At 37.4% G+C, this 26,033-nt stretch overlaps 1 protein-coding gene across 1 annotated transcript in view; it reads left to right on the top strand.

Moving 5' to 3' along the window:
• The first annotated feature begins 1,163 nt into the window (after window positions 1-1,163).
• Window positions 1,164-26,033, top strand: part of ATP11B (ATPase phospholipid transporting 11B (putative)) — a 52,885-nt gene continuing 28,015 nt past the window's right edge. The window contains exons 1-15 of the mRNA XM_086468609.1: window positions 1,164-1,196; window positions 6,407-6,523; window positions 7,357-7,446; window positions 10,593-10,673; window positions 14,910-15,017; window positions 15,186-15,314; window positions 15,441-15,544; window positions 16,808-16,855; window positions 19,905-19,969; window positions 20,532-20,613; window positions 21,765-21,915; window positions 24,084-24,281; window positions 24,552-24,710; window positions 25,009-25,181; window positions 25,573-25,641. Coding sequence (XP_086324735.1) covers window positions 1,164-1,196; window positions 6,407-6,523; window positions 7,357-7,446; window positions 10,593-10,673; window positions 14,910-15,017; window positions 15,186-15,314; window positions 15,441-15,544; window positions 16,808-16,855; window positions 19,905-19,969; window positions 20,532-20,613; window positions 21,765-21,915; window positions 24,084-24,281; window positions 24,552-24,710; window positions 25,009-25,181; window positions 25,573-25,641 — 1,607 coding nt within the window. The remainder of the gene's footprint in view (window positions 1,197-6,406; window positions 6,524-7,356; window positions 7,447-10,592; window positions 10,674-14,909; window positions 15,018-15,185; window positions 15,315-15,440; window positions 15,545-16,807; window positions 16,856-19,904; window positions 19,970-20,531; window positions 20,614-21,764; window positions 21,916-24,083; window positions 24,282-24,551; window positions 24,711-25,008; window positions 25,182-25,572; window positions 25,642-26,033) is intronic.

Here is a 26,033-nt window from a genome sequence, read left to right as displayed (position 1 = left end):
AGAGAAGATAGATGGTGTTTTTAATTTAAAGTAGGGATTTTTCCAAGTTATTTTTGTGGGCATTTTGGCAAACTAAGGTAAAATAAGGACAACTTGAGCTGTATGTAACCAGGACTTTGTTCTGAGCATGACTTTTCTAAAGGCAGTACTAGGCCTCTTTCTAGCTTTGTGAAAGGAAGGGTTATTGCTTCATGATTTCTCAGGCCTTATTTCCTAAGTGTTTGTTTTCACAAAATAAAAGACCTATAAGCAGACTATATTAAGAGGTTACAATGTGATTTGTCATCAGGTATTTTAATCAACTGTAGATATAGTAAGCAGGAAGTTGCATGAATAGTGCATGACTTCTGATACTGTTTTATTTCTTTACTGCAGTGATATTTAAAAGAGGAGGAACAAATTACACGGCACTGTGTAAACCTCAGGGTGCTTCAGCTGATTCACTACTTTAGTTGTTAGAGCACTGTTTAAAATGGCTGTGAGAGGCTGTTTCTTCCTTCACGCTAACCTTTGATACGACAAATTCAGTTTGACTACTGCCCAGTTATATGACTGAAAGAATTATTGGCTGACTGTTTTGAGTACAAATTCGCAGAGACTTCTGGAAATGTGCATAGGCTATGAATATGTCATCTTATCTGACAAAGGGAAAAGTATTGCATGTATATTCAGAAAAAAAGCTAAAGAAAATCCATTTCCTCAAAACGCCTTTAATCAAAATATATCTTGGCAGCAGTGTAATAACAGGCTTTTGGGCTATCTGCCAATCTGCCTGGTGTTCTGTTTCTGCCGCCACGGTCGGTCAGTCACCTCCCTAGGAAAAAGGCTTCCTGAGACCAAGTTTTCTTTGGTTTTAATTAGTTTTATTAACTAGTACGTGGTGTCCAAAGGGCTTTTGGGGGAACTACAACTTTCCTTAGCAATGTTCAGTGTGGTTTTTGAAAGGAGGAAGAGGCTCTAATTGAGACTTCCTTCTTTCAAACCCCTTTCACTGAAAACAGGTCACAAGGCAGAAGTTCTTTTAGCAAATATAGTTTTGCCTCCCCCCCCCCCCCCCCCCATGTAAAATGATGAATAAGAAACACTGGGAGATAATGTTAAAGTATGCTAGCTTTATGCAAATTGTAAGCAAAAATTACTTGTCAGATGGCTTGTAATTATAGATGCATGTATTGCAAAGCTTGAAACAGCAATTGGTTTGTTGTATGCTGGTCTCATGTCACTAATAATAGCTGAAAGATCTGTGGATTTCTGCTGTGTCACTTAACAGTGCCATAGAGTGCACGAGGAGGGTGTATGTGCATGCTGCCGTAAGTTAATAGTGGTATTGAAGGGCCTGCAGTAGATAGGGTATATCATATCAACAAGTTGACTGAGAAAGCTTTTTTTTTATTATTCTTTGTTTACACTTGCAGGTGTTGGGAGGGCAGTCTCATCCTTTGCACAGTTCTTTTTCATAGTACTGCTCATTTGTTTACTCTGCCTGTTTCTCCAGTTGCCTGATTCGTTGTTCGTGCTAATAATGCTTCCTCAGCGGCAATATAAAACTTCTTCCACAGCGAACTCTTTTGTTCTGTCACCAGGCTATTGGCATGACCATGCAAATGTTTTAGAGAACTGATACATTAAAAAAAAAAGGCCCAAAAAAACCCCAGGGAAAATGGTAGGGTTTTGGTTGGATCAGTTTTCCAGTCCACTTTACTATATGGCTGCATGGGCAGCACTTCTAGCACAGTGGTGGAGATGGAGACAAAATGTGGAAGGGGTTATTTGAAGGAGAGGTGGCTGATGAAGCCTGTTTCTTTCATCCCCAGGATATGCTTCCTATGCTGTTTTAAAGGAGCCTAATTATTACAGAGAGGATGTCTTTGTCTAACTTTTAGAACACTAACGAAATCACTGTAAAAGAGGTTTAGTAAAAATTATTTTGACTTTGGTTACAGTCATTATAAATTTATAGAAAAGGAAAACTATGAATCACTTCTTTCTTTCCCCCTCCCCAAAAAGTTACTTTTGTTTTTGCTTTATAAATCAGCTTGACTCAAACACCCATGTATTGTGTGTAAATGGCATTCATTTAGACTGTTTTCAAAACCAACGTGTCAAGTCTATCTGCTGCAAAATTTCTGTTGGGGAGGTGTGTATTGAAGGTTAAATATGAGAGCTGTATTCTAGGGCTTGGTAATTCCTGGTTTATGTTGATAAATCAGCTGAATGGCTGAACTTAGACAATAAATGTAGATTTAATTTGCAGCATGAAGGGGAGAAAAAAAATCAGATTTTTTTTTTTAGTCACTTAATCTAACGATCAAATTTTATTTTATTTACGGTTGATTCCTGTAATACACCTGATTAAGAAGCCTTAAATATCAGGTTTTGTAATAAATTCAGCTTTATTTATTAGAAAGTCAATAATTATGCACTTAGGTAGAAACCACTTCACTAGATAAATGCAGGAAAACTAACTTTTCTTTAAACTTATTGGTGACAGCTGAATCTCTTTGCAAGACTCAAAATTTAATTTAGGGACTGTCTGCTCATGCTATTTAGCTGCAGAAATCCTTTGACAAGGGCATGTTACTCTAGTTTTGCAGCTGAGTTTGGTAATGACATTAGAAAGAAAAAGAACTGTCTATTAAGTGAAATTAGGAAACTGCTTTCTGCACCTCTTTGCTGGCTTGCTTGTAGATACTAAGCAAAATCCCTTTTCTGGGCAGAAATTTGAGCTACAAATCAGTTTTGTGTCAAGAGCAGGATCTGTGAGCATAGTTACAGGAAAGTTAAAGGCATTTTAATTTTTGAACAATTAAGTTCAATGTCTATGCAGAATTTTCCTTGGAGAGTTGTGTAATTTGTGGGGAAAAAAAAAAAATTCTCTGGAAGATCTGCTCGATTGCGGTCTCACCAGCTAATTATGTGATGACAGGGTTGTTGAGTAATTTCAAATGATCTTTTGTAGTTACAGACATGAAACTTAAGTGTCAGAGCTGGGAACAGAACTCAGATCTCTTATTTCCTGCTGTGACTACAGTCAAATCACTGAGGTTGTCAAGGATGTGTCCTTCTCCAACCATAGCTCTGACACCTGAAGAGCTTCTTGTTCCCAGCCTGCCTTGTTCGTGTGTTGCTGTCTCCATAGATCTGGTGACTGCACAGCTTCTGCACTTTCTCTGTGGTAAATTTCAACAAAACAGAGTTAAATGTGTATAGATTGCATTTTTAAGCTGTTTTAGCTGCACCTGTAAACTCGTATGGTCTCAGATTCTGGTTTGGAAAAGAAATTCCTCACTTCTAATAGGTTGAGTCTGCTTCAGTGGAGGTCTCTTCCTCTGATAGAAGTGCTTGTGCAGTTAGGCTTGAGTTGAACGGAGGTCTTTTCAGAATAAAAGTGTCATTAAACTCATCAACTTTCAGGTGCTCAGATAGTGGCCTAAAAAGGGCATATAAATACTTCAGAAAACATTCAGTGATACCCCAGTCACTCTGAAATTTTTCATGTATCTTTTAATAACTTTCAGCAAGTGACATGGAGATTAGCATTTATCACCATCAGAAGACTGCCAGGCACTTTCTATGCTTTTTCTGGTGGTTTTTTTTTTTTTTTTTCCTGCTTTACATCTGTTTGGTTTAGAGTGGAATTTTATCAGGCTGTAGAGTATGACTTTTCAAAGTGAGCATGCCTGGCATTTTGTGAGTGCCAGACATTTTCTGAGATAGAAAAGAGCTGTGTACCTGGTCTTACTAATTAAGCACTTTTTTTTTTCTTGCTTGCAAAACGCTTTTATTGTGGCATCTTCTGGGTTGAGTTAGAAATAATGTGTTACTAATGCCAGATATCTGAAATGCTTCTGCTGCAAACAATGTTTTCTTTTTAAATTTTATGTCAGCATTTAACAGGTACCTTTTTTTTTTCATCTTACTTTCATGCTTGTGTTTCTTAAAGTTGCCAACAGTTCCTTTATTTTTGCATTTGGCACCCTATATATTTTTCCCCATCCTTTCCCCTATCTGCTTTTTGTCTCCCTGCTCCACCCTTATCTTTAAACAAGCTTTCAGGGTGGATCATGTGACTAGAGCAGCCTTCCACTGCTTGCCATCTAAAGTTTGTTCTCCTTCAAATCTCTTTGAAAAATTCCCCTTCCTTTCTCCCTTCTTTTTTTCTGGACATCTTTCTTTCTGAAGCAGAATGTTTCTGTAGTAATGATGCGAAATACAAAAATTTGTATGTTTTGAAAGTTTATTTTATTATTATTCCTTTACTTTAAAATGACACCATTCTGAATGTGAACATACCTAATGTTCTGTGTTAGAACTCGTGGATTAGAGAAAATTCTTGGTTGGTTATACCAACCATTTTTTATGTAGCTCGTTGCGCTCACTGTTCTTCATCCTCTGTAGTTAACTGGTACAGAAGTATCTTCTGTTGGAGTTCTGCCAAGTGTCAGGTTTTATTTGATGTGGATCAAGGTCTGAGCCTGGTTGCACAAGTGGAGCAACACAACAGCAAAGGTGGTTTCCTCACCTCCGGTAATGGAACTGGTAATGCCTTATCTAGCTCTTTCATCAGTTGTCCTTTCACTTGGCATCACAGAACAAGGAGACTGTGTATACAGTGCAAAGTTGGTGCTAAGATTAGGAATGTGACGCTGGTGCTGAAATTCACGATGGACGATCATTGATTCCCTATCAAACAACTTAGCAGTTCCAAATTTAATTTCACTAGTTTATTCCATGTCTAAAAGCTTTTTGTTTTTTATTTTAGTAATTTTGTTGGCCTGTTATCTGAATTATTAATGTCTGGCTGCTTGTCTTTTGCCTTCACCTGCTTCTCCAGGTTGGAACATTAGAGCTAGGAGGGGTTCTGGTGAGTCATGTAGCCCCAGGAAAGGCTCAATTAAAGATAGACTTGAACGACCTAGATATAAGCCCTTGTGTTACAGAGACATTGCAGTCTTCCCACGTGACTTATTTTGGTTTTTAATTATTCCTTTCCGTAAGAAAGGAATTTTTGTTCATGTTTCCAATATCCAAAGTAAGTTTTCCTAGCTGCAACTTAAGCCTGCTTCTGTTCTTCTTTGTCCTTCAGATTTTTCTCTGTGGAACAGTCGTTTAGATGTCGGAAGATGTGCTAGTATCTCACAAGTTTCCTCTCCTCTGGGCTAAATGACTGTAATTTGTTTTCTTTTTGCTTTTTAGATTGTTCAGCCTTGTGTTATATGCCATGTTTTCGGGATCTCTTGTGGCTTGTGTTCCACTCCTTTGGATGCTGTCCAGTTGGTTCATAGTGCTTCAACTGCAGCTCCCACTTCTCCAGCCTCCTTAGTACTGAAGGCCTTTTTCTCAATGGGGTGACATTACTGACTCGCGTTCAGCCTGAGAACAGCTACAGCCTTTCGATCTTTTTCTACGGAGCTCCTATACGGGCTTTTCTTCTCTTTTTGTAGATGCGTTTAATTGTGTCTCACTGCTGTATCTTTCAGTCTTCCGTGCATCTGCTTGGTCAAGATGATTTTGAATTTTCTCTTGTCGTTCGGTCGTCTTGCAGTCCTGAGGGAGTGTCACCTGCAAATTTAATACCTGTATTCCCCTTCCCCTTGCAGGGGCAGTTGATGAAAATACTGACCATTAGACCTGAAACAGGGCTTTAATTCCAAGTGACCTCACTCAGATCTTCTGTTTTGGCAGGAAACTATTGATAAGTATTTCTGAGTATCCCTTTGGTTTTTGTTGTGTTTTTTTTTTTTTAATGAGGTTTTTTTCAGTGTTGCTACAACTCATGTATGAATTGGTGGTAATGACAGGAACTTGCATTTGAGGTTAGACAAAATGTTAGTTCTTGGAGATAAAACTTGTTTGGAAAAGTACTGTTGTCTGGTCAGATGCATATTTTTGGGTTTTTTTGGTGTTTTTTTTTTTTTTAAGCTGGTGAGAATCTTTTCAAAACCCAGTTATCACAGTGTACTGGTATGGCTTATTTGTTTCGACCTTTTACTTTTCTCATAATCTGTTTTATTAGGGTTATCATGATGTGGCTGTGAGGTTTTGTAATTTATATGTGTTCATCTCCATTTCTGTTTCTTCTTTCTTAAGTTTCACAGAGCTTTGAATTTGCATGGTACCAAGCATTCTCTATCCTTTTTGAGACTTAGGATTTTTTTCTTTTGTTTTCCAGGATGAGTACACAACCTCAAAACCGAGAATATTTTTTTTTTTAATTTTTTTCCTCAATTTTTGAAAATTCTCTGGACACAGCAGAATTTAATCTACATTGAAAAGCTATTATTCTAAAACTGCTGCTTGATATCTGGATATAATTTTTCAGTACAAAGATAAGAATTTTACAGAACTACAGTTAATAAAATAGTCTTTCTTGATAATATTTTTTTATTATTATTTTGTGTTTTAGGGTTTTGACCCACCGCATCAAAGCGATACAAGAACTATTTATATAGCAAATCGTTTTCCCCAACATGGCCATTATGTTCCTCAGAAGTTTGCGGACAACAGAATCATATCCTCCAAGGTAAGGAATCAATTTGGCATGGGAAAACCACTTGATACGTTACTTGAAGTTGTGTAGAAAATGTGCATGTGTATATTATGTCTTAACAGTGCATATACAATATTTGGAATGAAAGAAGCTGTAAACTTCTTTGAGAAAAAAGCTAGGTTGCTTCCTATGTAGTTTTTTTTCCTGCCTTCCCTCTTTCCTCCTCACCTAAGTACAGAACAGCTGAGCATGTTGGTCAGAGTTTCTGAAGAAAAGTAGTTTTTATGCCATTGTTGCCTGTGTCTGGATGTGTTGTGCAGAACCACTCGAAAGGAAGGATGAAGCTGCGTGTGAGGATTTACAAAATAGCTAGATTGTAAGCTAGTACTCTGCATAAAGTACATCAGCAATGGACTGCAATTGCAGATTCCCTCCTAGTGTGACCTTGGATTGGAATCAGTAGAACTGATGGTGGGGATGTGTCTTGTCGCTGTAGTGTAGGAGAGAAAGTTACAGCTGCAAGAATTAATTTCTTCTCTGCTACCGAGGTTGCAAGCAGCCAAATGACTCCAGCTGCTCCTGTGCCAGTTGGTAGGAGAATATTTGAAACTTTGACTGTGAAGGCAATGCAGCTGCTACCCCTGCTTTCCTGCTAGCTGTGCTTGAAATAAATAAATAAATAAATAGCTTGAGTACAGCAGTTCTGTGTGGGAGTAGGGCAAAACCAGAAGAAGGTTTGGGGGAGGGGAGGTGGAAAATGAGGAGATTTAGGTTGAGAGAGTTCAATGCCAGCAGAACTGAATTTTGCTGAAAAATTCTTCAGCATGTCATAACTGTTCTTTTCTCTCTCCCTTTTTTCCTATCAGTATACAGTGTGGAATTTTGTTCCAAAAAACTTGTTTGAGCAGTTCAGAAGAGTAGCCAACTTTTATTTTCTCATTATATTTTTGGTTCAGGTAAGTTGAGTAATACTCAGGAAATGGCAATTTATGTTGTAAATTCTGCTGCTTATTTTTGTTCTATGAATTTAACTTCTATACTTACATGTTCTGTCTATAAAACCAGCACATATGCAGTTTCTCTGAGAGAATAACATAACCTTAAAAAGAATTATGTCCAAATTTAAGTACTGTCCTTAGATTTTTATCTTCATGAATGCTAATATGTTTAAGTGTGCACCTTCAAAGTCCACTGTGCTGCCAGCACAGGGATGCAGTTGTCTGCCTCAAAATCCAATTTAAAATCTGTTAAGTTAATAATAAAATTCCAGATAGGCTTTTTTATTTTTGTGGACACTGATGGTGTTTGAATAAACCAGGAGTTTTACTCTGTGCATTTTTAAGTGCCTCTTGGACATCAGTGCAGAAATGCAGACATTCAAGTTCACTTGCATCAAATTGGGCAGTGTGCTTGCTCTTGAGCTGAGCATAGTGTATATTCTGATTGTAGGTGGAATTTTGCTTTTGTGAATCCACACACTATTGTCTCACAGTTCTAAGATCCTCGAATTCCATTTGTTCAGATAAAATGAACACAGAAATTTACAGCTAGGATTGACAGTTTGTCGGTTTTGAAGACACTTGTTAGTGCTGTCATTGATACAGTATAGGTCAGCAATATGGCTGTGGCTCTTGTAGCAGAGTATATTTGTTCTAATTAAGAACATCCACAAGTATGTTATGACAGTCTGTAAATTTTGTGTGATCTTTGCACCTCCAACTCTGTAATTATACTCAAATTCTGTTGAGCTATTGGAGACTTAGTAGATGAAGGAGAAGTGGGAGAAAGGTTGTAAGGACAGATGATATCTTTTGAAAGACAAATTAGTATCTGAGTTAGTAACAAGATTTGGGGTACACAGACTTTTCTTTCACTATAAAATAGAATGCTTTGGACATGTACAGCCCTCCACAGTGGTTAACCAACATGGACGGTATGCATCTGAATAAGATGGTACCTTGTTTAACAAAAAACAGGAATAGTGTAGAGTTCATAAGATTTGTCTGTGATTCTGCAACATGTCAGTAGCAGGAACAGTTCTGCAGTTTTTAATCCATTGCCTCCTGTGTCTCTTGCTCTTATTCTTTTAGATTTCAAAAGGATGAACTTTCTTAAGAGGCTGAGAATTCCTGTGTTGGGAGTTACTAAAGTCATATAGATCTAACTTAGACTAACAGAATGTGTTGCCCATTCTAGTTAAGAATATTGACTTTGTCGTTCCTGTTGTGATGTTTCGTGCTGTTGAACATATTGTAGCACGAGGAAGATGTGGGCATGCTGGAGATGGAACGTAAATATTACTTAAAGTAACCACAGATGGTGTTGGATTTTTAAAGCTTTTATTTCTTTTTAATGCAAATTTATCTCTTTAGTACAATTTTGAGTCACATTCCTTTCAAACTGTTAGACTTCTGTAATATCTAAATGTGATGTCCACGAACAAATACGGATCTAAAGGCAGAACTGTTATTGAGAATGTAATCCTGGTCTTCTCTCACTTTGTGACTCAAGTGGATGCCCTAATTTGTATGGGAAATGTCTTGTCTATATGTCTGTGTTCTTGGAAACAGAACAGGAGAAAAGCTGTGGTCATTTTTGTTCGTTTGTTAGAATGGAATTCTGGTTTTACTCAAATCCCATTTGGAAGTTCATCAATATCTAATATTTTTTCTTTTTATAAGGCAAGGGTGCCTTTAAAAGTTGATCACCATGGTATCTTCTGTGTCATATGAATCTCATGTGACCAAGACGCAGTGTCTGTCATTACCACCTTATTCCGCTGGGGATGACAGAGCTGGGGTGAGTTCTCATGGTGTGATTTAAACATGCAGCACAATCCGGTCCACATTGTTCACCACACATATGCATGCCAGAAACATGGTGACAGACTGTATTTTGGTCACATGAGGCTCCACACCAGTTGTGTGATGGATGCATGTCCAGCTGTGTAGCAGGCAAAGGGCCACGGTGTTCTGGTGAGAGAGGCAAAAGGAGCAGGCTGCCATGACAGTTCCAAAAGCAACAAACTTGCTCCGTTTTCACATATGAGCCTTCTTGAGAAAGAAGGAGAGAGTGTAGATGGCAGAAATGTCGTGGTAACCCTACCCAGCCAAAAATTGGATGCTTTTGTCATGGGTTTTCTTGAACAACATTCTGCCAAGCTGAAGTTGCAGTGCTATAGTTGAAGAATAGACAATATTGGTCTGATTTTTGTTGTATTCTATAAACTGTCTGTGTTTCAGTGGAGGGGGGAAAAAAAAAAAGCTCATGCATGTGTTGTAGGGTGACATAATCTGTTTTCTCTATGAGGTTTCTTGGCTCTTAACAGAGTAAGCTTCATGTATGGTTTTTTTTTTTTTCTTCTTTAATGGTTCCCAAAGCAATGCCATAAGTCTCAGGTAAAGTGAATAAAATCAGTGTCTGTGGTTTTGAATAGTTCTTGTGTACATTTTCTTTACAGCACTTGACCATGTTGTTTTTATTCCTGCAGCAGAGGAGAACCACTAACATTCCCTCCACTTACAGAGTTTTAGTGTATACACTGCACTTTTGGCATGCCAGCAATAATAGCACAAATTGTAAAAACTGCATGTTAACTTGGGGGAGCTGGAAAGGAGCAGTTTCAGAAAGTGTTCTCTAATATCTAAACTGAAGGAAATTATTATTTTTAACTTTATTTTCACTTCTGAAGTGGATGTTGTTATACTCTACGTTGCTGTTAAGCAGTAGATTATACGGTATAGAGTATTGAAACAGCTTCACGAAAATGTACATTTCCTTCCTTTGAAGGGAAGGGGCTGCTATACCCTATACTTTTGAATTCATCTTTGTAGGATGAAAACATATGTTCCTTTTACTAAGGACTCTTAAAATTGGCACATGCATTAGCGCAGACTTAATCACATTTCTATGGCCTGGAACCACGGTTTGCATCATTATTGACATGTATTATTTAGGTGTCGGGAACTGAGTTTTGCTCCAGAAATACTGCAGAAAGTGCAGTAAAATACAGGTTCTAATGAGGAGTTTGGAAAGTAGTTGTCATCTTGCTTCACTGCAAAAATGAAATTGGGGCTAACTTTCGTATTTTCTTCTCTTTTAGCTCATGATAGATACCCCTACCAGTCCTATTACCAGTGGATTGCCATTATTCTTTGTCATAACTGTGACAGCCATAAAACAGGTAAAGGGAAAAAACCTTGTAGCATGAGGTCTTTCTAAGGTAAAGTTACTTAACAAAGTCTGACCAACATAATGTTTAGATACTAAGAATGAATAAAAAAGGTGTCCTTTTTAGAAAGGAAGTTGTATTTAGTTTCTTGTTAGATGCTTGAACTTGAGTATTTTGGTTAGTTGTCAAGTGCTCAATGACTCACTGTGGTACCCTTAAATGGACAGTGAATACTGTCAGACAGTATTTTTGTCTGAACATTACATGTCACTTGTTATAAGACCTTTTCTGAAAGCTCCTCACATATTCCTTTGGCACACCTCGCTGCGTATTAAAACCAGTCCTCCCACATGACACACTGAGAAAGGAGCTTGGGTAGATGAAGCAATGGTGCAATCCATGTTTGTCAGTAGTTTAAAGGCGAACTTTGCCCCAAGGAATGTATTTCATGTGGTAAAATATATATTAACTGTAATCCTGGACCAGGTAAAGGATCCAGTTTAGAAAGCTTTTGGTTTTGTTTTCTTTTTCGTTGGTTGCATAAAATGTTTTGGAGTGCTTTATAACACTTGAAATAAGAAAAATGTTCTGAGTTTAATAGAAACCTTGTTCAAGCACCATGCTACATTCTACTAAGACCTAGAGACCCTGGAAGGAGAATGTTAAAAAGGAAAGAAGGGGGGGAGGAAAAAAAGAAAGAAAAAATACCTGTTTTCTTTAAACCCTTAAAGCAAGAGGAGAAGGAAGCAAGCACATAAATAAGAGGTGATGCAGATAGAAACTATAATACCTTCTGCAGGGAGGTAATTCTCAGGAACTATCCCCTTCAAAGGGTTTGACAGTGCTGTCTGGGGAAGAGATGCAGTCATAGCAACTGAAAAATAAGCAGGAAACTGTTATGGAGCTACAACTGGAATTTCAATTTGCCTTCTGTGCCAGTAAGAGCCAAAGCCACCCTGAAATAGGGCAAAAATAAAAATAGCTCCAGCTTTCAAGCAGATAGAATGATGTTTTGGGGCAGAAGGATCTTAGTGCTGGAGTAATATTTGAACTAACATTTCATCTTGTTGCTGTGCAATTTGTCTATGGAGAGTGCCCTAATTCTATTCAATTGCAGTTGTTATCATCACCTCCAAAAATCACGTGTTCAGGAGGTATAGTCATAAGTAGGCAATGGAAAATATCCCTTAAATCTGTGCGAACTGAAAGAGATTGTGTAATAAGTATTTTTTTCCAGAAAGAATTTGGACTTGTGTAAGTCTAAAATAGTCCAAAATAATCTGTTACCACCTTGTTTCCTGTCCGATCTTATATTGGGAAATTTAAGTATCTTCAATTGCAAAGAACAGAGACTCTGGCATTCCTTGTAGAAGTTTCAAATGATTGATGACTTGCCAAGCATCAAGAGTTTTTCTGATTGTCTCAATATCTCTGCAAGGACTATTGGAACCACCTAAACCGATCTAATGGACTCTCATATTTATCCTACCTGCTGCAAAGTAGGCAAACAGTATTCACAAGCTGTTACCTTGGAAAGACAATTCAGTGTGCTGTTTCCAACAGGCTGCCTGCGGACAAGGAAGAAAGAGAAATCTTCTGTTGGAATGCAGAAGGGAAAATACCCAGTATGGTCTCAAAACTAGGTCCCATTTTCTCTCAAACCAGAAGTGGAATAGGAAGCAGATTTTAGGGGAAGAAACGCCTTTTGAAAGCTGCAAGGCACTGGTTCTGTACAAAGTTACATCAGGATAAATGTTAAACTAAACTTAGTAGTCTCTCAAAAGATGAAGGGGAAAAATAGAAGCATTAACCGTATGCAGGTTTGAGGAGCTTAGCAGTGGGTGGAAAAACTATCCCCTGCTTCCAGAAGGCCAGTTAACATGACACCTCTAGCAAACCTCAAAACTTGGCCTTATTTTAATCCCAGACAAGGAGATAGAACCTTTTCGGTTTAGAAGTGTAGTTGCACCTAGGTCAGAAGAAGGACATACAGGACTGCAAAGTGATGCAACTCATGCTGTGTCATTTTCTCTGTCTTGTTAGCCAGAGCACTTTTCTCCTTATGCCTGTGAAGATGCGTATGCAGTCCTCAGAGGAGTACAAAATTAGAAAATAAAATAAATAAAAATAAAACAAAAAATTAATATTAAAAACCCCCAACAAAGTACAATAAAATAAAGGTATTCCTGAGGAACTTTAGAGAAATTAGTCCATTTCAATAAGTTCATAGCTATTTAGCGAACAAGCTGATAGGGCACAGATGTTTACTTGACTGTCAGGTAAATTAGAAACAACTACTTTGCAGGTTTTGGTTAAATATAGACTTAAACTGAGAATGAAGAACCTGGTAATAAAATATGCAGGCCTGTTTTAATTTTGTCTTTTTCTTATGTACATTGATCCAGTTATTTAAGCAGGATTTAAGAATATAATTTAATTGGAGGATTTTAATCTTTAGTTTCTGTTCATAAAAGTAAACCAGCAGTCCCTGTTTTCCCGTTGCATCTTTCTTTTTAACAGTGTTTTTGCAATATTGACAACTGAGGGTAATAAACTCTCAAAAATGCCGCAGTAGGTACATTTTTGGGGAATTTAAGTTGACCACAGTAAGTTGGCTCTTAAGAATTCCCTGGTGTGAGGTGTCACCCTTGTGTTGTAGGCAGTAGGTGTCAGATGGAGAAAGCGCTGAAATCTGTACTTTCTAAAGAAGGTAAATTTCAGTTCTTTGCCAAATGCCCATATTGCTCAGCTGTTCAGGTTTATGAGACAAATGCCCCAAGGTTACTGGATGTTAGTTAAATCCTTGTTTTCCTCTGTCAGTCACCTTTAACAAGGAGCTGTATGTACTGACTCTTACTTTTTCATATGATTAGGAAGGACTCCTAGAGAGTCTTACTTAGGGGTTTAGGATTCTGATTTCCCAGTGTCTCTCCATGTGGCTGCTATTACTACATGCTTAATTGTTAATTTTTAAGCAGTTGGCATATAAAGATTCCCTCTTTTATTCTCTTTTTTTTTTCTGCTTCCCTCTGCCTTTTTTTTTCCTTTTTCCACCAAGGTAACACAGTTGTTCTGTCCTTACTCGTTTCTGCTAGTAACAGTGGAGGTACATGAAGGCAGAACTGCAAAACTGTATTTGTAACATACTAAATTCATCATATCACTTTCCTTCAGACTCCAGTCAACTGCAGAATTCTCCAAACTGCATCTGCATTAGTACTTTTTGTGTTGTGACATTCATGTATAATGTTTGTGGTATTCTAGGATGAGTTGGGATTACCTGCTATTTCAGAGGGCCCCCTTCGTCCATCTGCAGACTTCCACAAAAGTGGTTTTAACTTTCACATTTTTATACCTACAGAAAAGCATCTTAAGAAATGTCTCTATTATTGCAAATCAGTTGTAGGAGTCTTGTGAGGATGTAAGAGAGAGTTGAACTTCCTGCTTAGATTGATCCATTTCTTGTGCTTGCTTGTGGGTCTTTCCGAACAGTACCTAGACTGTGGGGATCAGAAATCATGCTATTAGATTAAATAAGCAATGTATTAATAGTTTAGGAAAATAGGAGGGGAATAATATACCTGGATTCACTCTCACAAATGTTTGCACGTGTGTGTACATGGGATATTTAGAGGTGCCAAATATCGGTTAAAGGAAAAATGCTTAATTTATCCATTAAAAACTCAGTTGCTGTGAACTGTTGCATTAGGACTCACAAAGAACTAAAAACCTTTCTTCTGCTGTACAGAGTCATACAAAATGAAGAAATCCTAAGATTTCATGAATAGGCTATGGCAGTAACTATAAGAGGAGCTATATGTTATGACATGAAGTAATTTCAGTCTGTTACTTCTCTTAAAAAAAAAAAAAGAAAAAAAAAGAAATCCATAAGACAGACTGGGAGTGATGTTCCCATTTCTGTGGTATATTAATACATGTAGATAAAAGATTGAACGGGTGCTTGTTCATCTCATCTGCAGAAAATACCACTGCCTGTTTGTTTTAACAGAACATGGGACTATTAAGTTTCTCCACTGCTTTATTTGTATTTACTCATTTGTGTGAAGTGAGTGAAAATTAATTCCCATGTTCTTGAGTAACAGCTGTGTTAAAAACTCAAGAGAAGTTAGTAACTGTATTCAGGCTACACAGCAAGTAATTTGAAGAACATTTGCTTAGATGATATTTGTTATGCTTTATAGGTTTCTTGCTTAAAAAGTAAATTTGCGCTGTACCTGCTTTCCACAGGGTTATGAAGACTGGCTGCGACATAAAGCAGACAATGAAGTAAACGGTGCTCCAGTTTATGTTGTTCGAAGTGGTGGCCTTGTAAAAACTAGATCTAAAAACATTCGGGTATGTGCCTAAGGACAAATTGAAAATTGTGTTTATCGCGTAGCTAAAGCTCTTATTTTATTAGCGATCGTTGTGGCTGTTTCATTATGATTCGGTAACAATGCTGAAATGAATTCTTCTCTTTTGAAACTCTATTTGTACACTTCTCATTTATGTTCACTTCGTTAGGTGGGGGACATTGTCAGAGTAGCCAAAGATGAGACTTTTCCTGCTGATCTGGTGCTTCTGTCATCTGATCGAGTCGACGGTTCATGCCATGTTACTACTGCAAGTTTGGATGGAGAGACCAACCTTAAGGTCTGGGTTGCTGCTGTGAAATACAATGTAGTTAATTTGCCATGCCATTTTCATTTCAGCCTGTGAATTACCCCCCCCCCCGCCTGGTAGGTCTGTGTCGTTGACTTAATGAACTCTGTTTTACAGACACATGTTGCAGTCCCAGAAACAGCAGTGTTACAGTCCGTTGCCAACCTGGACAAACTTGTAGCTGTTATAGAATGTCAGCAGCCAGAAGCAGATCTGTACAGGTATCACTTTATTAGTAAATATTTTGAAACTAAATCAAAATGGAGTGTTTAATATTAGGAATGTTATGGGTCTTGCTGGAATTAAAATAGCTTCAGATAGGTGCTTAAATTAATGTGTCTATACACATACACTTAAAGTTGCAAGTGACAAGTTAAATTTGAGTATTTCAGTAGTAAACCAGAAATTATAGGATAATATTTAGCTTTTGTATTTTAATCATGGCACTTATCTACATTTCCGTTCTAACCAATAAGCTTGTTTTCAGACTTTAAAAATTACATGGCCTTTGAGTATGAGCCGGTTGGAGAAAGAGTTGTATGAGGTTCTGCCAGGAGTTTTCAGTACTATATAGTATATGTATTTTTAATGGAATTAACTCAAACCGTAGCAAATTTTGTAAGCTTATATTAATTCTTGGGATACATGTTGGTCACATCTGTTTTGCTTATGCTCAAGAGAAGATTTGAATTCCATTCTTCAACAGCAAAAATTTAGATTAAAAGCAGTTGTATCTGAGTGTGCTTCATTTCAGCTTTTAACATCAGCAAGCAATGTCCTAGACTCTATAAACCAGCATCATAGGTAACAAAAGTTATATTCCCATCCACGTTTCTCCTGAATTGTATAATGGAATATGGTAGCTATACTTGGGTTTTGAAAACTGCTACTTGATATCACAGCAGTTATTCTTAAGTAAGCTTTCAGATCTTTAAGAAATATTAAATTCTTAAAAATTAAGATACTTAGTTTGAACAGCTTTTCAGATATTTGATCTTTAGTTCAGTTTGTAGAGAACATCAAGTTAAGGTACATTAACTATAGAAGTTTGTCCCTGTTTGTAGCTGGGGTCGTGCTAAATATGCAAGTGTCAGATTTTAAAAGCAGAGTAGATTGGCTTTACTAAATGAAAAATTACTGTTTCTGATGGATAATATGCTAGCTTATATTTGTTGAGGAATTATTTCTTACTGAAACATCAAAAAGTCACAATCTTTTAACTGAGTAAGAAATATAACGTTTTGTGGTTTTATTAATGAAACCTAATAGGCTTTCTCAAATGACTTTCTTTTGAAGGATAAATGTTTCTGTTGTTAAATCTCTATTGTAAAATTATTGTCAGTGGGGCCATGTTGGTTTTGTTTGTTAATAAAAGTCCATTATTTTGTACTTGTGAACCTTAATAACTTTTCGAAAAATATGGAGATTTTTTACATTTTTGAGTCTTTATGTAGATATTTCTAACACATGGCTGTCTGTCATAGATTTGTTGGAAGAATAACTGTAAGTCAACAAACTGAAGAAATCGTACGGTAAGCAAAATTTTCTAAGATTAATGTTTAGAACTGATGGAGGTGGTTAAAATCATGACCATAATGAAAAAGAGTTACTGTTGAATGTACAAAAGGGAGGGGTATTTTTACTGAAAGTATCAATTGTAGCTGCGTATTTCAAATGGAGGTGAGAAAAAATTAGTGAAAGGAAGTTCATTACTACACAGTTTTTCAGATTTAATGACACAGTTCTGGAAAGCTCAGCTGTTCTGAAAGGGGTAATTTTTAGGCATGGGTAGTCAGCTGGTAACTTTGTTGCTATTTGTTATTTAAAACATTTCTTGATCTTAAACATTTTTCCAGTGGCCTGTTATGTAAACTACAACAGATCCCCTATCATCTGTTTATCAGAGGCACTGAACAGGTGTTCCTGCAGCTGAAATTCCTAGAAATTATAGGTCTGTTTTAACAAAGCCTCTGCTACAAATTTGTAGTTTTTAGTATATATTTCAAACTACTGTACTACTTGGACTGCAAAGATAAGTGCTTACATCTGTAATAGTCAGCACATAATTGTGTGCACGTAAAGCTGTGTGCACATAATCACGTGCTCACAACCTTCCTCTGTGCAGTCATCGCCAGTAGCATACACCTAAACACATGTGAAATATAAAAATAAAGATGGGAAGCCACTTACAGACCTACACGTGGACCTCCTCAAAAGTTTGCTAATTGTGGTGGGTTGGCCCCAGCTAGCGGCCAAGCGTCTTTACAGCTGATCATTCACTTCCCCCCACCACAGCAGGACAGGAAAGAAAATAGGAAGAACAGGAGTGAGACGGGCAAGTAACTCATAAGAAATGACCAGATTTTCAGGAATATTTAGCATGCAAGTTATTTAATAGTTTTCTCTTGAGACTTGTTGATAATAAAGCTTTCAAAAAAATTGGTCACCTCTTCTGAAAATATGAAGTGCTGTGTTATGGTGTATAAATGTGTCACAGATAGGGAAATCTGTTACTATTCTTTCACTCTTCTAATGTCCAAACTGTTATCCTTTATACTTTTTCCAAAGTGAAATTTCTACCTGAATCAAATCTTAAAGCAGTATTATTTTCCATGTAATGTGTGTCTTCAGTCTGAAGAACTGAAAGTGTTTTCAGACTGAAAGTCCCAGACTGAAAGTCTCGGAATCCATCCTTCACCTGAAAATGCCCCAAAATATTTGAATGAGGAGCTCAGCGTTTCACTCCCGGTGCTAACCGATGGGCAGGCACCGGCACAGCCAGCGCTCGCCTCTCCCCAGGCACACGGCCCAGAGACATATTGCAGAAGTGGCCCACATGGCCTGCTCGGGAGGAGGTGTCCCTGATTGACGGTTGTCTTGAAGACAAATGCCTTCGCACCCCTCTGGGATAACTGCTTTCAGCTTTCAATCTGAGAGCCTCCTATGAAGCTCTGTCAATCTGCCAGTTTTAGATAGGAGTAACATGGAGTTCAGAATGATCTGCAGAATGAATCAATGATTTGTCAATGGTTTTCTAAGAAATACGGGAATGTAGAAGGCAGATCACTTGGCTCCAAGTCCAATGCCTTAGCAATCCCCACAAAAAAAACCCACCCAAACCCCCCAAAAACCCACTGAGCTCTTTTCTAAGATTGTTTCATGTGCTACTTCACTTAGAGCTTTTCATAATCCATTACTGCCAAGCTTGACAGGTTCAGCTTTGGGATAACCTATCAAAATAATTTAGTTGACAACAGAGCCAGTTTAAAGGGAGGATGAAAAATAATTGCAAGGTCTGACTACTGGTGGAGCTGTATCTTCTAACTGTCAAAAGATAAACTTGTCTGGTCTGTGTTGCACTGATTCAGATTTTGTGTTTTGGTTTTACAAACTGCAAAAAATGTTTGAATCCAGAAATATAAATTACATTTTGTATAAGAAAATGTTAAATGCTTAAGCATGTAGTCCCTTTTAGTTCCATTTTTCAGTTAAAAGTGTGTCTAGCCTGAAATATTAACGTATGTATGTGTCGTTTAAAGAACCTATTGGTAACTGTCACATTTGCAGTAATATTTAAGTTAAATGTTTCACTGTGGGAGGTGGGGTGAATTTGGGGTGGGTTTTTTGAGTAACTGTGTTACGCTTTTGAAGGAACTTCAAGTATAAGAGTTTTGTTTATACAATAGTGTTTATGGACTGCTTGTGGTACAGCTAATGGAAAAGTAAGACAAACCCAAGGCCTTGTATGCCATGGCGCCTGGCGTATGATCTTTAATTCTTTTGCTTCTACCTGGTATGTCAACCTGGCCACTGCAATTGTTCGGTTTCTGCTTTCACTTGAAACACTGGCAAAAATAGTGAATGCACCTTTTTTTTTTTCTTCTTTATTTCAAACCAGCCCTGCTGGCAGTTTCTAAAGATGATACAGCCTCTGGAGTAGAACGTATGGCTGTAACCGTACATGATCCTTGATTCTAACTGGACCTTTATTTTCACAGCACTGTTAACTTAGTCAGTGAAATGAATCTATATGGTGGTATTATGAAATTTCACTGTCGTGTTAGGAAGCAGAACTTGGACTGTTGTGGTGTGTTCATCTAGTTTGTCTTTGATTCTCTGGTATGAATAGCTTTTTAACTTGCTAGATCATTTCAGTTTGACAGAGGGGTAGAAGTAAGATAGGTAAAATAGCCAAACCTGAAACAGCACTCTTGTTGCACTGTGAGCTCCACAGATTTTTTGCCTGCTGGCTTCTCACGTAACTTGCAGGTCTCTCTGAACCAGCCATTTGGTCTATTTGGCTGAGTCATTAATTCTGGGATATTGAGCAGTGGTGGGAGAGTATGGCAGTGACCAAAGGAGACATGAAAGAAAGCTGAGAGCTCTGCAGATGTGTGGGTGGGTGTGGTGAAAGGGGTAAGAGGGTTGAAGATGGACCTAAGCGAGGGTGGGGATTGGAGTTGTTGCAGTGGAATTTCATAGGGGAGATAGGACAACTTTGCATAGGATGCTCGATTTCACTCGTCCTACAGAATACAGAACAACTAATTTTTAAATGCTGATATGTCTGTTTCTTTTTAGACCTCTTGGGCCTGAAAGTCTCTTACTTCGTGGAGCAAGATTAAAAAACACTAAAGAAATATTTGGTTTGTAGATATCTAAATACTTAAAGAGTATTCTCTTCTTAAAACATGTTGGTGAACTGTGGTTTAATTCTACTTGCACTGAAGAAATTGTAATAATCTTACTGACTGTTACCCGAGGGGATATAATTATAGATGAAAGTAATGATATGCTGGAGAATCTCTAAGGATATAAAGTTCCAGCTCCACTCCGTGAAAATATTTGAAGTGGTTTGATAAAGGAATAACTTAACTTCAATGGATAAATGACTGTTGTTACTGTTATCCATTATTCAAGACTTTCTCCTGAGATTTACCACTCTGATTTCCATAAAATACATATTGAAGAGCAATACAGTCATAATAATTAACTTTCAGTAGGTGTTAAAATTACTTCAGTAGAGCTACTTTACTATAGCAGAATATTGCAAATAATTACAAAATACTGTTTCACTGTTGTACTGAAGTAAACACAACAGTAATATCACGACTTGATTTTATCCTATGTTTCTTAAAAGGAAAAATTCTGAAAGTTGTATGTATGCAGAAAATAAAGTATAACTCTTCCCCTCCCCTTCCTTCCCAGGTGTTGCAGTGTATACAGGTATGGAGACAAAGATGGCATTAAATTACAAGAGTAAATCTCAGAAACGGTCAGCAGTAGAAAAGTATGTTTATTTTCTAATATCTTTCTTATTTGTAGAGTTTTAACTTAGTTTTTCCTCAGTAACTTTAAAACCCTGATGACCTCTTCACTGGGTTGTAGGCAAAGGAAGAGAGTGTAATTGCTCTGCCTTCAGTAGGAAGCTATAAATATAAAATCTGTTTCTTGGTATTTCATCCTTTATTAATTCTTTCAGTAGTGTGCAAAGTTGAAGTACCCAAGCTTAAAAAGGCCTAAAGCAGAAGTTAGTTTGGGAGGTTTGTTTTTGAGATTTAATGATAGGTGAAATGGTGCTTGAACCAGATGCTCAGAGATAGTTTTCACAACAGTCCCAGCCTCTGCTGTTTTCTGCATCCTTTACTGTAAAACTGCAGATATGTTTTGTAATGAGTCTTGCTTCTAGCACAAGTCACAGGCTTAGTTTTAAAAATCTTCACTCACAGTTACAGGACAGGTATTACAATAATAGACATTATATGTTGAACCTTTTGAATTATTTTAAAGGGAAGAGGAGTTCTGATGTGTTGCCTTTACTCAGGTAACTAAAAATCTGAGAGAGCCTCCTCGCGTTCTTGTGTAAACATGGGATTGATCATTCTTCTATAGCCAGATACAAACAGAACTGTAGACTGCACCAGAAAAGTTCAGTCATCAAAGTAAGGGGTGGAAAGATGGTCTAGCTAGCCTTACAGAGTATAGAGGCAAGTTTGACTATATCCTGGTATAGAATGGGATTAAATGATCAGATGCACGTGGTAGTGCTCTTCTAACTGAAGAAAAAGATGCAGCCTTGGATTTCCACTGTCATTGTTTGTGCTGCCTTCACAACCTTGCTAGATAGTCGAGGAAGAGAAGAGTAAGTCAGCTCCCAGAATCTTGTACAACAGGTGTGACACAAGTCACCTGTTGGGGTATTGTTGCACCTAAATCTAGTCTTCCTGTTGCTATATGTAGAGTATATCGTAGATGTAGAATTGATTTTTCACTTCTTTTGCTTGCGTGTCACATAGAAACTTTATACTCATATCAAACACAGGATACAACTTAAAAAAAATTGTCCAGGAAGTTTTTGATCAATTCATGTAACCACAGTGTGTCAACAGATTAGGTAGAATAAACTGAAGTTGCCTTTTTTTTTTTTTCCCCTCTTTGTAGGTCCATGAATTCCTTTTTGATTATTTATCTAATAATCCTCCTCTTTGAAGCCATTCTGAGCACTATTTTAAAATATGCATGGCAAGCTGAAGAAAAATGGGATGAGCCTTGGTATAATGAAAAAACGGAGCATGAAAGAAACAGCAGTAAGGTAATGTAGCTCTACCCAGTTGCATATCTGAGGAACGTTCAACCACTGTATACTGAATGTGATATTTATTATGTCTCTGTTCCTGGATACAGGTGTTACTACCACATGATCCACTTGAATCTGTGTGTTGTCTCAGTATTTTTGAGAGCTGTTCCTATGTAGCCTCACCCTTGAGGAGAAGTATTTCACCTCTTGTTACTGGTTGGACTTTTTTCCTTCATGAAAAGACCAAGCTTTTTGAAAATTTTGAGTTTTGTTAGAACTTATTTCTGATGTTCCGTGTTCTTGTTACAGTTCTTGTTCTTTTGGGTGTCTTTTGTCATTCCTTAAATGAAAAGAGGAGGAGGGTGGCTCTTCTTGTGCACGTTCCATTGCAGTGATTTCACAGTTCAGGCATTTTGGACATTCTGTGATGTTGAGATTGTTCAGACAGTTTTGTAAGGCTGTAATTTTGCTCAAGCTCCTGCTTGCCTTCTCACTTTCCTGTAGAGATTAGGTGCATACTTTGAAGCGTTCCTTAAGTCTGCAGTTCTGAGAAGTGTCGTTTTTTTTAATCATTCTGATTTTTCTGTGTTCTGTTTGATTTTTTGATTCTGTACGAGTCTGCCTTCTTCCAAAGCAGTTCAGGAGCTGGCTGAAGCTGATGCTAAGAAGCAGAGGGGATTTTCAAAGCACAGAAGAATTGGAAAGCTAGTTTGCATACGTGATGTGGTGTCGGATATTTGACACTCACACCCCCTCACAACCTCCCCACCTCCCAGAGAGCTGAGAATTGAATGCTCTTACTAGGTGCTGTGTGTGCAAAAAGGTCCAAATTCCAAGTCAGGAGAGTTCTCTTCTGCTTCACAAGTAGAGGCAAAGTTGCAGTTAGTACGTAGTGGTTCAGGAAGGAAGAAGCAGTAATTTGAGAATGTCTTTGATTCAAGGAGAGTTAAGAGTTTACAGGCATTTCAGAAGAACATGCAACTTTCTCAGAAGCTTGTCATGCAAAGTGATTTTGTGGTTTAACTGGGAAAATATCTTTATCTCAATGCTGTGTTTCATTTAAAACTACTAATTCAAGTTACCACTACAGTTACTGAAAACTTTTTTGTGCAGTGAATTACTGCTCTCAGTCTTTATCTGTCTTTTCTGGTTTAGTTTGGAAGATCTCTTAAGGCATAGAACTTCCTGAGTTTTTGTCAGACACCTTAATTATTGGTACTGATTTTAATTATAGCAACACTCCCTAATTAGGAAGAACAGACGTTATTTAGCTTTGCAAACTGTTGACTACTTTTATACTCCCTTTCTTCAAAATGTTCTCCTACACCAATATCTAGTAGAGTTGAAAGAGATGTCCCAGTTCTCTCGTCTCTAATCTTCCTTGCTCAATATTCAGGTGGTGTTAAGAGCCTTCCCAAGGTACAGTTTAGATACTGAGTTTGTGCAAATGAAAAAGACTTCAAAGAGACCGTAATGTTGCATTTCAGAATTCGTTAAAATTGTCATACTGGATAAAGAGAGATTTCTAACCTATTGCATAGCTATTTACCTGAAACATATGTGTTAAACACAGCGATTTGAAGAGGCATAGGAGTCTGTGCTATTGAAATCCACACGGTCTCTTTCTTGTCACGTAGTCTGGATCACCCACGTCACTGGGGAGTGCCAGTAGGCAGGAACCCTCTTGTCGCTCTGCTGTCCTAAGCCAATACTTGCAGATTCCTCTGACAAAGGGGAATATCAGTTGTTTGCCTTCACCATTTATGGTTCCTTTGAAAAACCTGTGAATGGTGCTGTTTGATGGAATAGGGAGCATGTTAGTTTTTTCAGACCCGAGTCTTTGAAGGGGCCTGTTTGAAAACAGAATCTCCACAACAGTTAATATTAATTGTCAGCCCTCCTGACAAATCCAGTAGAAAGGACAAAAATTAATGAACTTGAGAATTAAAACATCCAGTCATAGCTTAAGGCAGTCTTTTTGCATCAGTCTGGAGGCGCGTTACTGGGGCAACCTGGCAATGCCTGCGTTGTCTTGTGTGTGTTGTCTCTCTCGTGTACGTGGGACCTGGTCTCCTCCAGCTCTGTCAATTTGTCATTCTTTGTACATATTGAAATGTAACTAAGTAACCAGGTTTCACCTGATCACTGCAGTAATCTTTACATTTTCTCTTTTTGTTTTGTAGATTCTGAGATTTATTTCAGATTTTCTTGCTTTTCTGGTACTTTACAATTTTATCATACCTATTTCACTTTATGTGACTGTTGAGATGCAAAAATTTCTTGGATCTTTTTTTATTGGCTGGGATCTTGACCTGTATCACAAAGAAACAAACCAGAGAGCACAAGTAAATACTTCAGACCTTAATGAGGAATTGGGACAGGTAGAGTAAAAAATTTGTTTTTTGTTTCTTTTTTAAAATCTTTTATTTTCTACTTCTTTCTTAATATTAAAATTCATTACTGCAGACGTTTTATTGGTTGCGCTTTGGTTTCTGATTAATTTAGAAATAAGGTATAAATACCTGATGGCAGAAATTAAAATTTTTACATGATCAAAAAAAGATGTGTAGTGGAGAGTCTTGATTTGAGATGATGTTTATTTTTTACTTCTAACCAATACAAAGTCTGTTTTTCGTTTTATTTTACAAAAGGTAGAGTATGTGTTTACAGACAAAACTGGTACATTAACTGAAAATGAGATGCAGTTTCGGGAGTGCTCCATTAATGGCGTAAAGTACCAAGAGGTCAACGGTAAACTAACTCCAGAGGGGTTTTCTGAAGATTCTCCAGATGGAAATAGGCATAGTTTGGTAAGACTTCCCCCCCGCTGCCCCTGCCTCCCCACCATTAGGCATCCTAGATAGAAAGTGTTTTGTTTCAGAGAATTAGTCTTCTAGCATTAGCATATTTTAAAAAAAAAGAAAGAATTTCTGAGTAGTTTGAAGCTATTAAGTGTTACTGAACAAATAGTATTTATTAAAAATATTGAGATGTGATTATTTAACATGGAATACTTGGCAGATTTTTAAGTAAAAACCTTTTTTTTAAGTATATTCGAAACTTGGTTGATAAATGAATGTTACAAATAAAGTTATTTCTTTCTTACAGATGAAAGAGGAAGAACTGTTCTTGAAAGCAGTTTGTCTTTGTCATACAGTGCAGATCAATGCAGATCAAACAGATGGTGCTGATGGTCCCTGGCATGCCAATGGAATGGCATCCCCCTTGGAGTATTATGCTTCTTCACCAGATGAGAAAGCTTTAGTTGAAGCTGCAAGCCGGTGAGTTGTACTGCCAAAACTCTCTAATGTAGAAATTGCCTACTAGGGCAGGCAATTCACAGTAAAAGCAAGCTTAAAAACGGCTCAGAAAGATTGTAAAGCCCAGGGCCTGCACTGTCAGTTTACTATGAAAACATACAAAAATAAAATACACAAAAACCTAGGCATATAATAAAGTGATGATTTAAAATATTTATGGAAATTCTTGAGAATTTATAGTGGGCAGCATATATTGCTATGAAAATATTGTAGAAAGTGGGCATTCATTTCCTCTAGAAATAGAGAGCAGTGATGAGGTATAAGATCCCTCTTTTCTTTTCTCCCCCACCCCCCAATCAATAGGCATTATGTCTAAAGTGATGACTAAATGTCTGTTTTCTTTTCCTTTTAGGGTTGGAGTTGTATTTACTGGAACTAGTGGGGACAGTATGGAAGTAAAAAGTCTCGGAAAACCAGAGAGGTACTCGTTTTTATTCCTTGTTTCTTTTGCAGGACAGAACAGCAGTGAAGATTAGTGTAATACTTTCTTAATCCTCACTGTTCATAAGAAAACCTTGCCTTTCCACAGCGTGCTCTTTTTAATGCTTTTCCCTTGATGTCTTCAAGACAGCTTGCATCTTATTCCTTACCAATGGAAACTGAGATGCAAGAATTTTGTGTGAGTTACTCTGTGTAGATGTGTATTATAAATTTTTTTTTGTCTTTGTCCATTCCTCAAAGGTTGAGACTGTAGTAGAGTTGCAAAACTGGGTGGCTTATTCAGCTTTTACAGTTTGCGATTTGAGCTCTTAAGTTCCCAGAATCAGTTTCATGTATGCATGATCTAAAATCATATTTTAAATTGTCCCCGAA

The sequence above is a fragment of the Leptosomus discolor genome, chromosome 7, assembly GCF_034619465.1.
Source record: "Leptosomus discolor isolate bLepDis1 chromosome 7, bLepDis1.hap2, whole genome shotgun sequence".
Taxonomy (NCBI): domain Eukaryota; kingdom Metazoa; phylum Chordata; class Aves; order Leptosomiformes; family Leptosomidae; genus Leptosomus; species Leptosomus discolor.
Note: the sequence above shows the minus strand (reverse complement) of the source record. Positions and strands in the feature narration are given on the sequence as shown.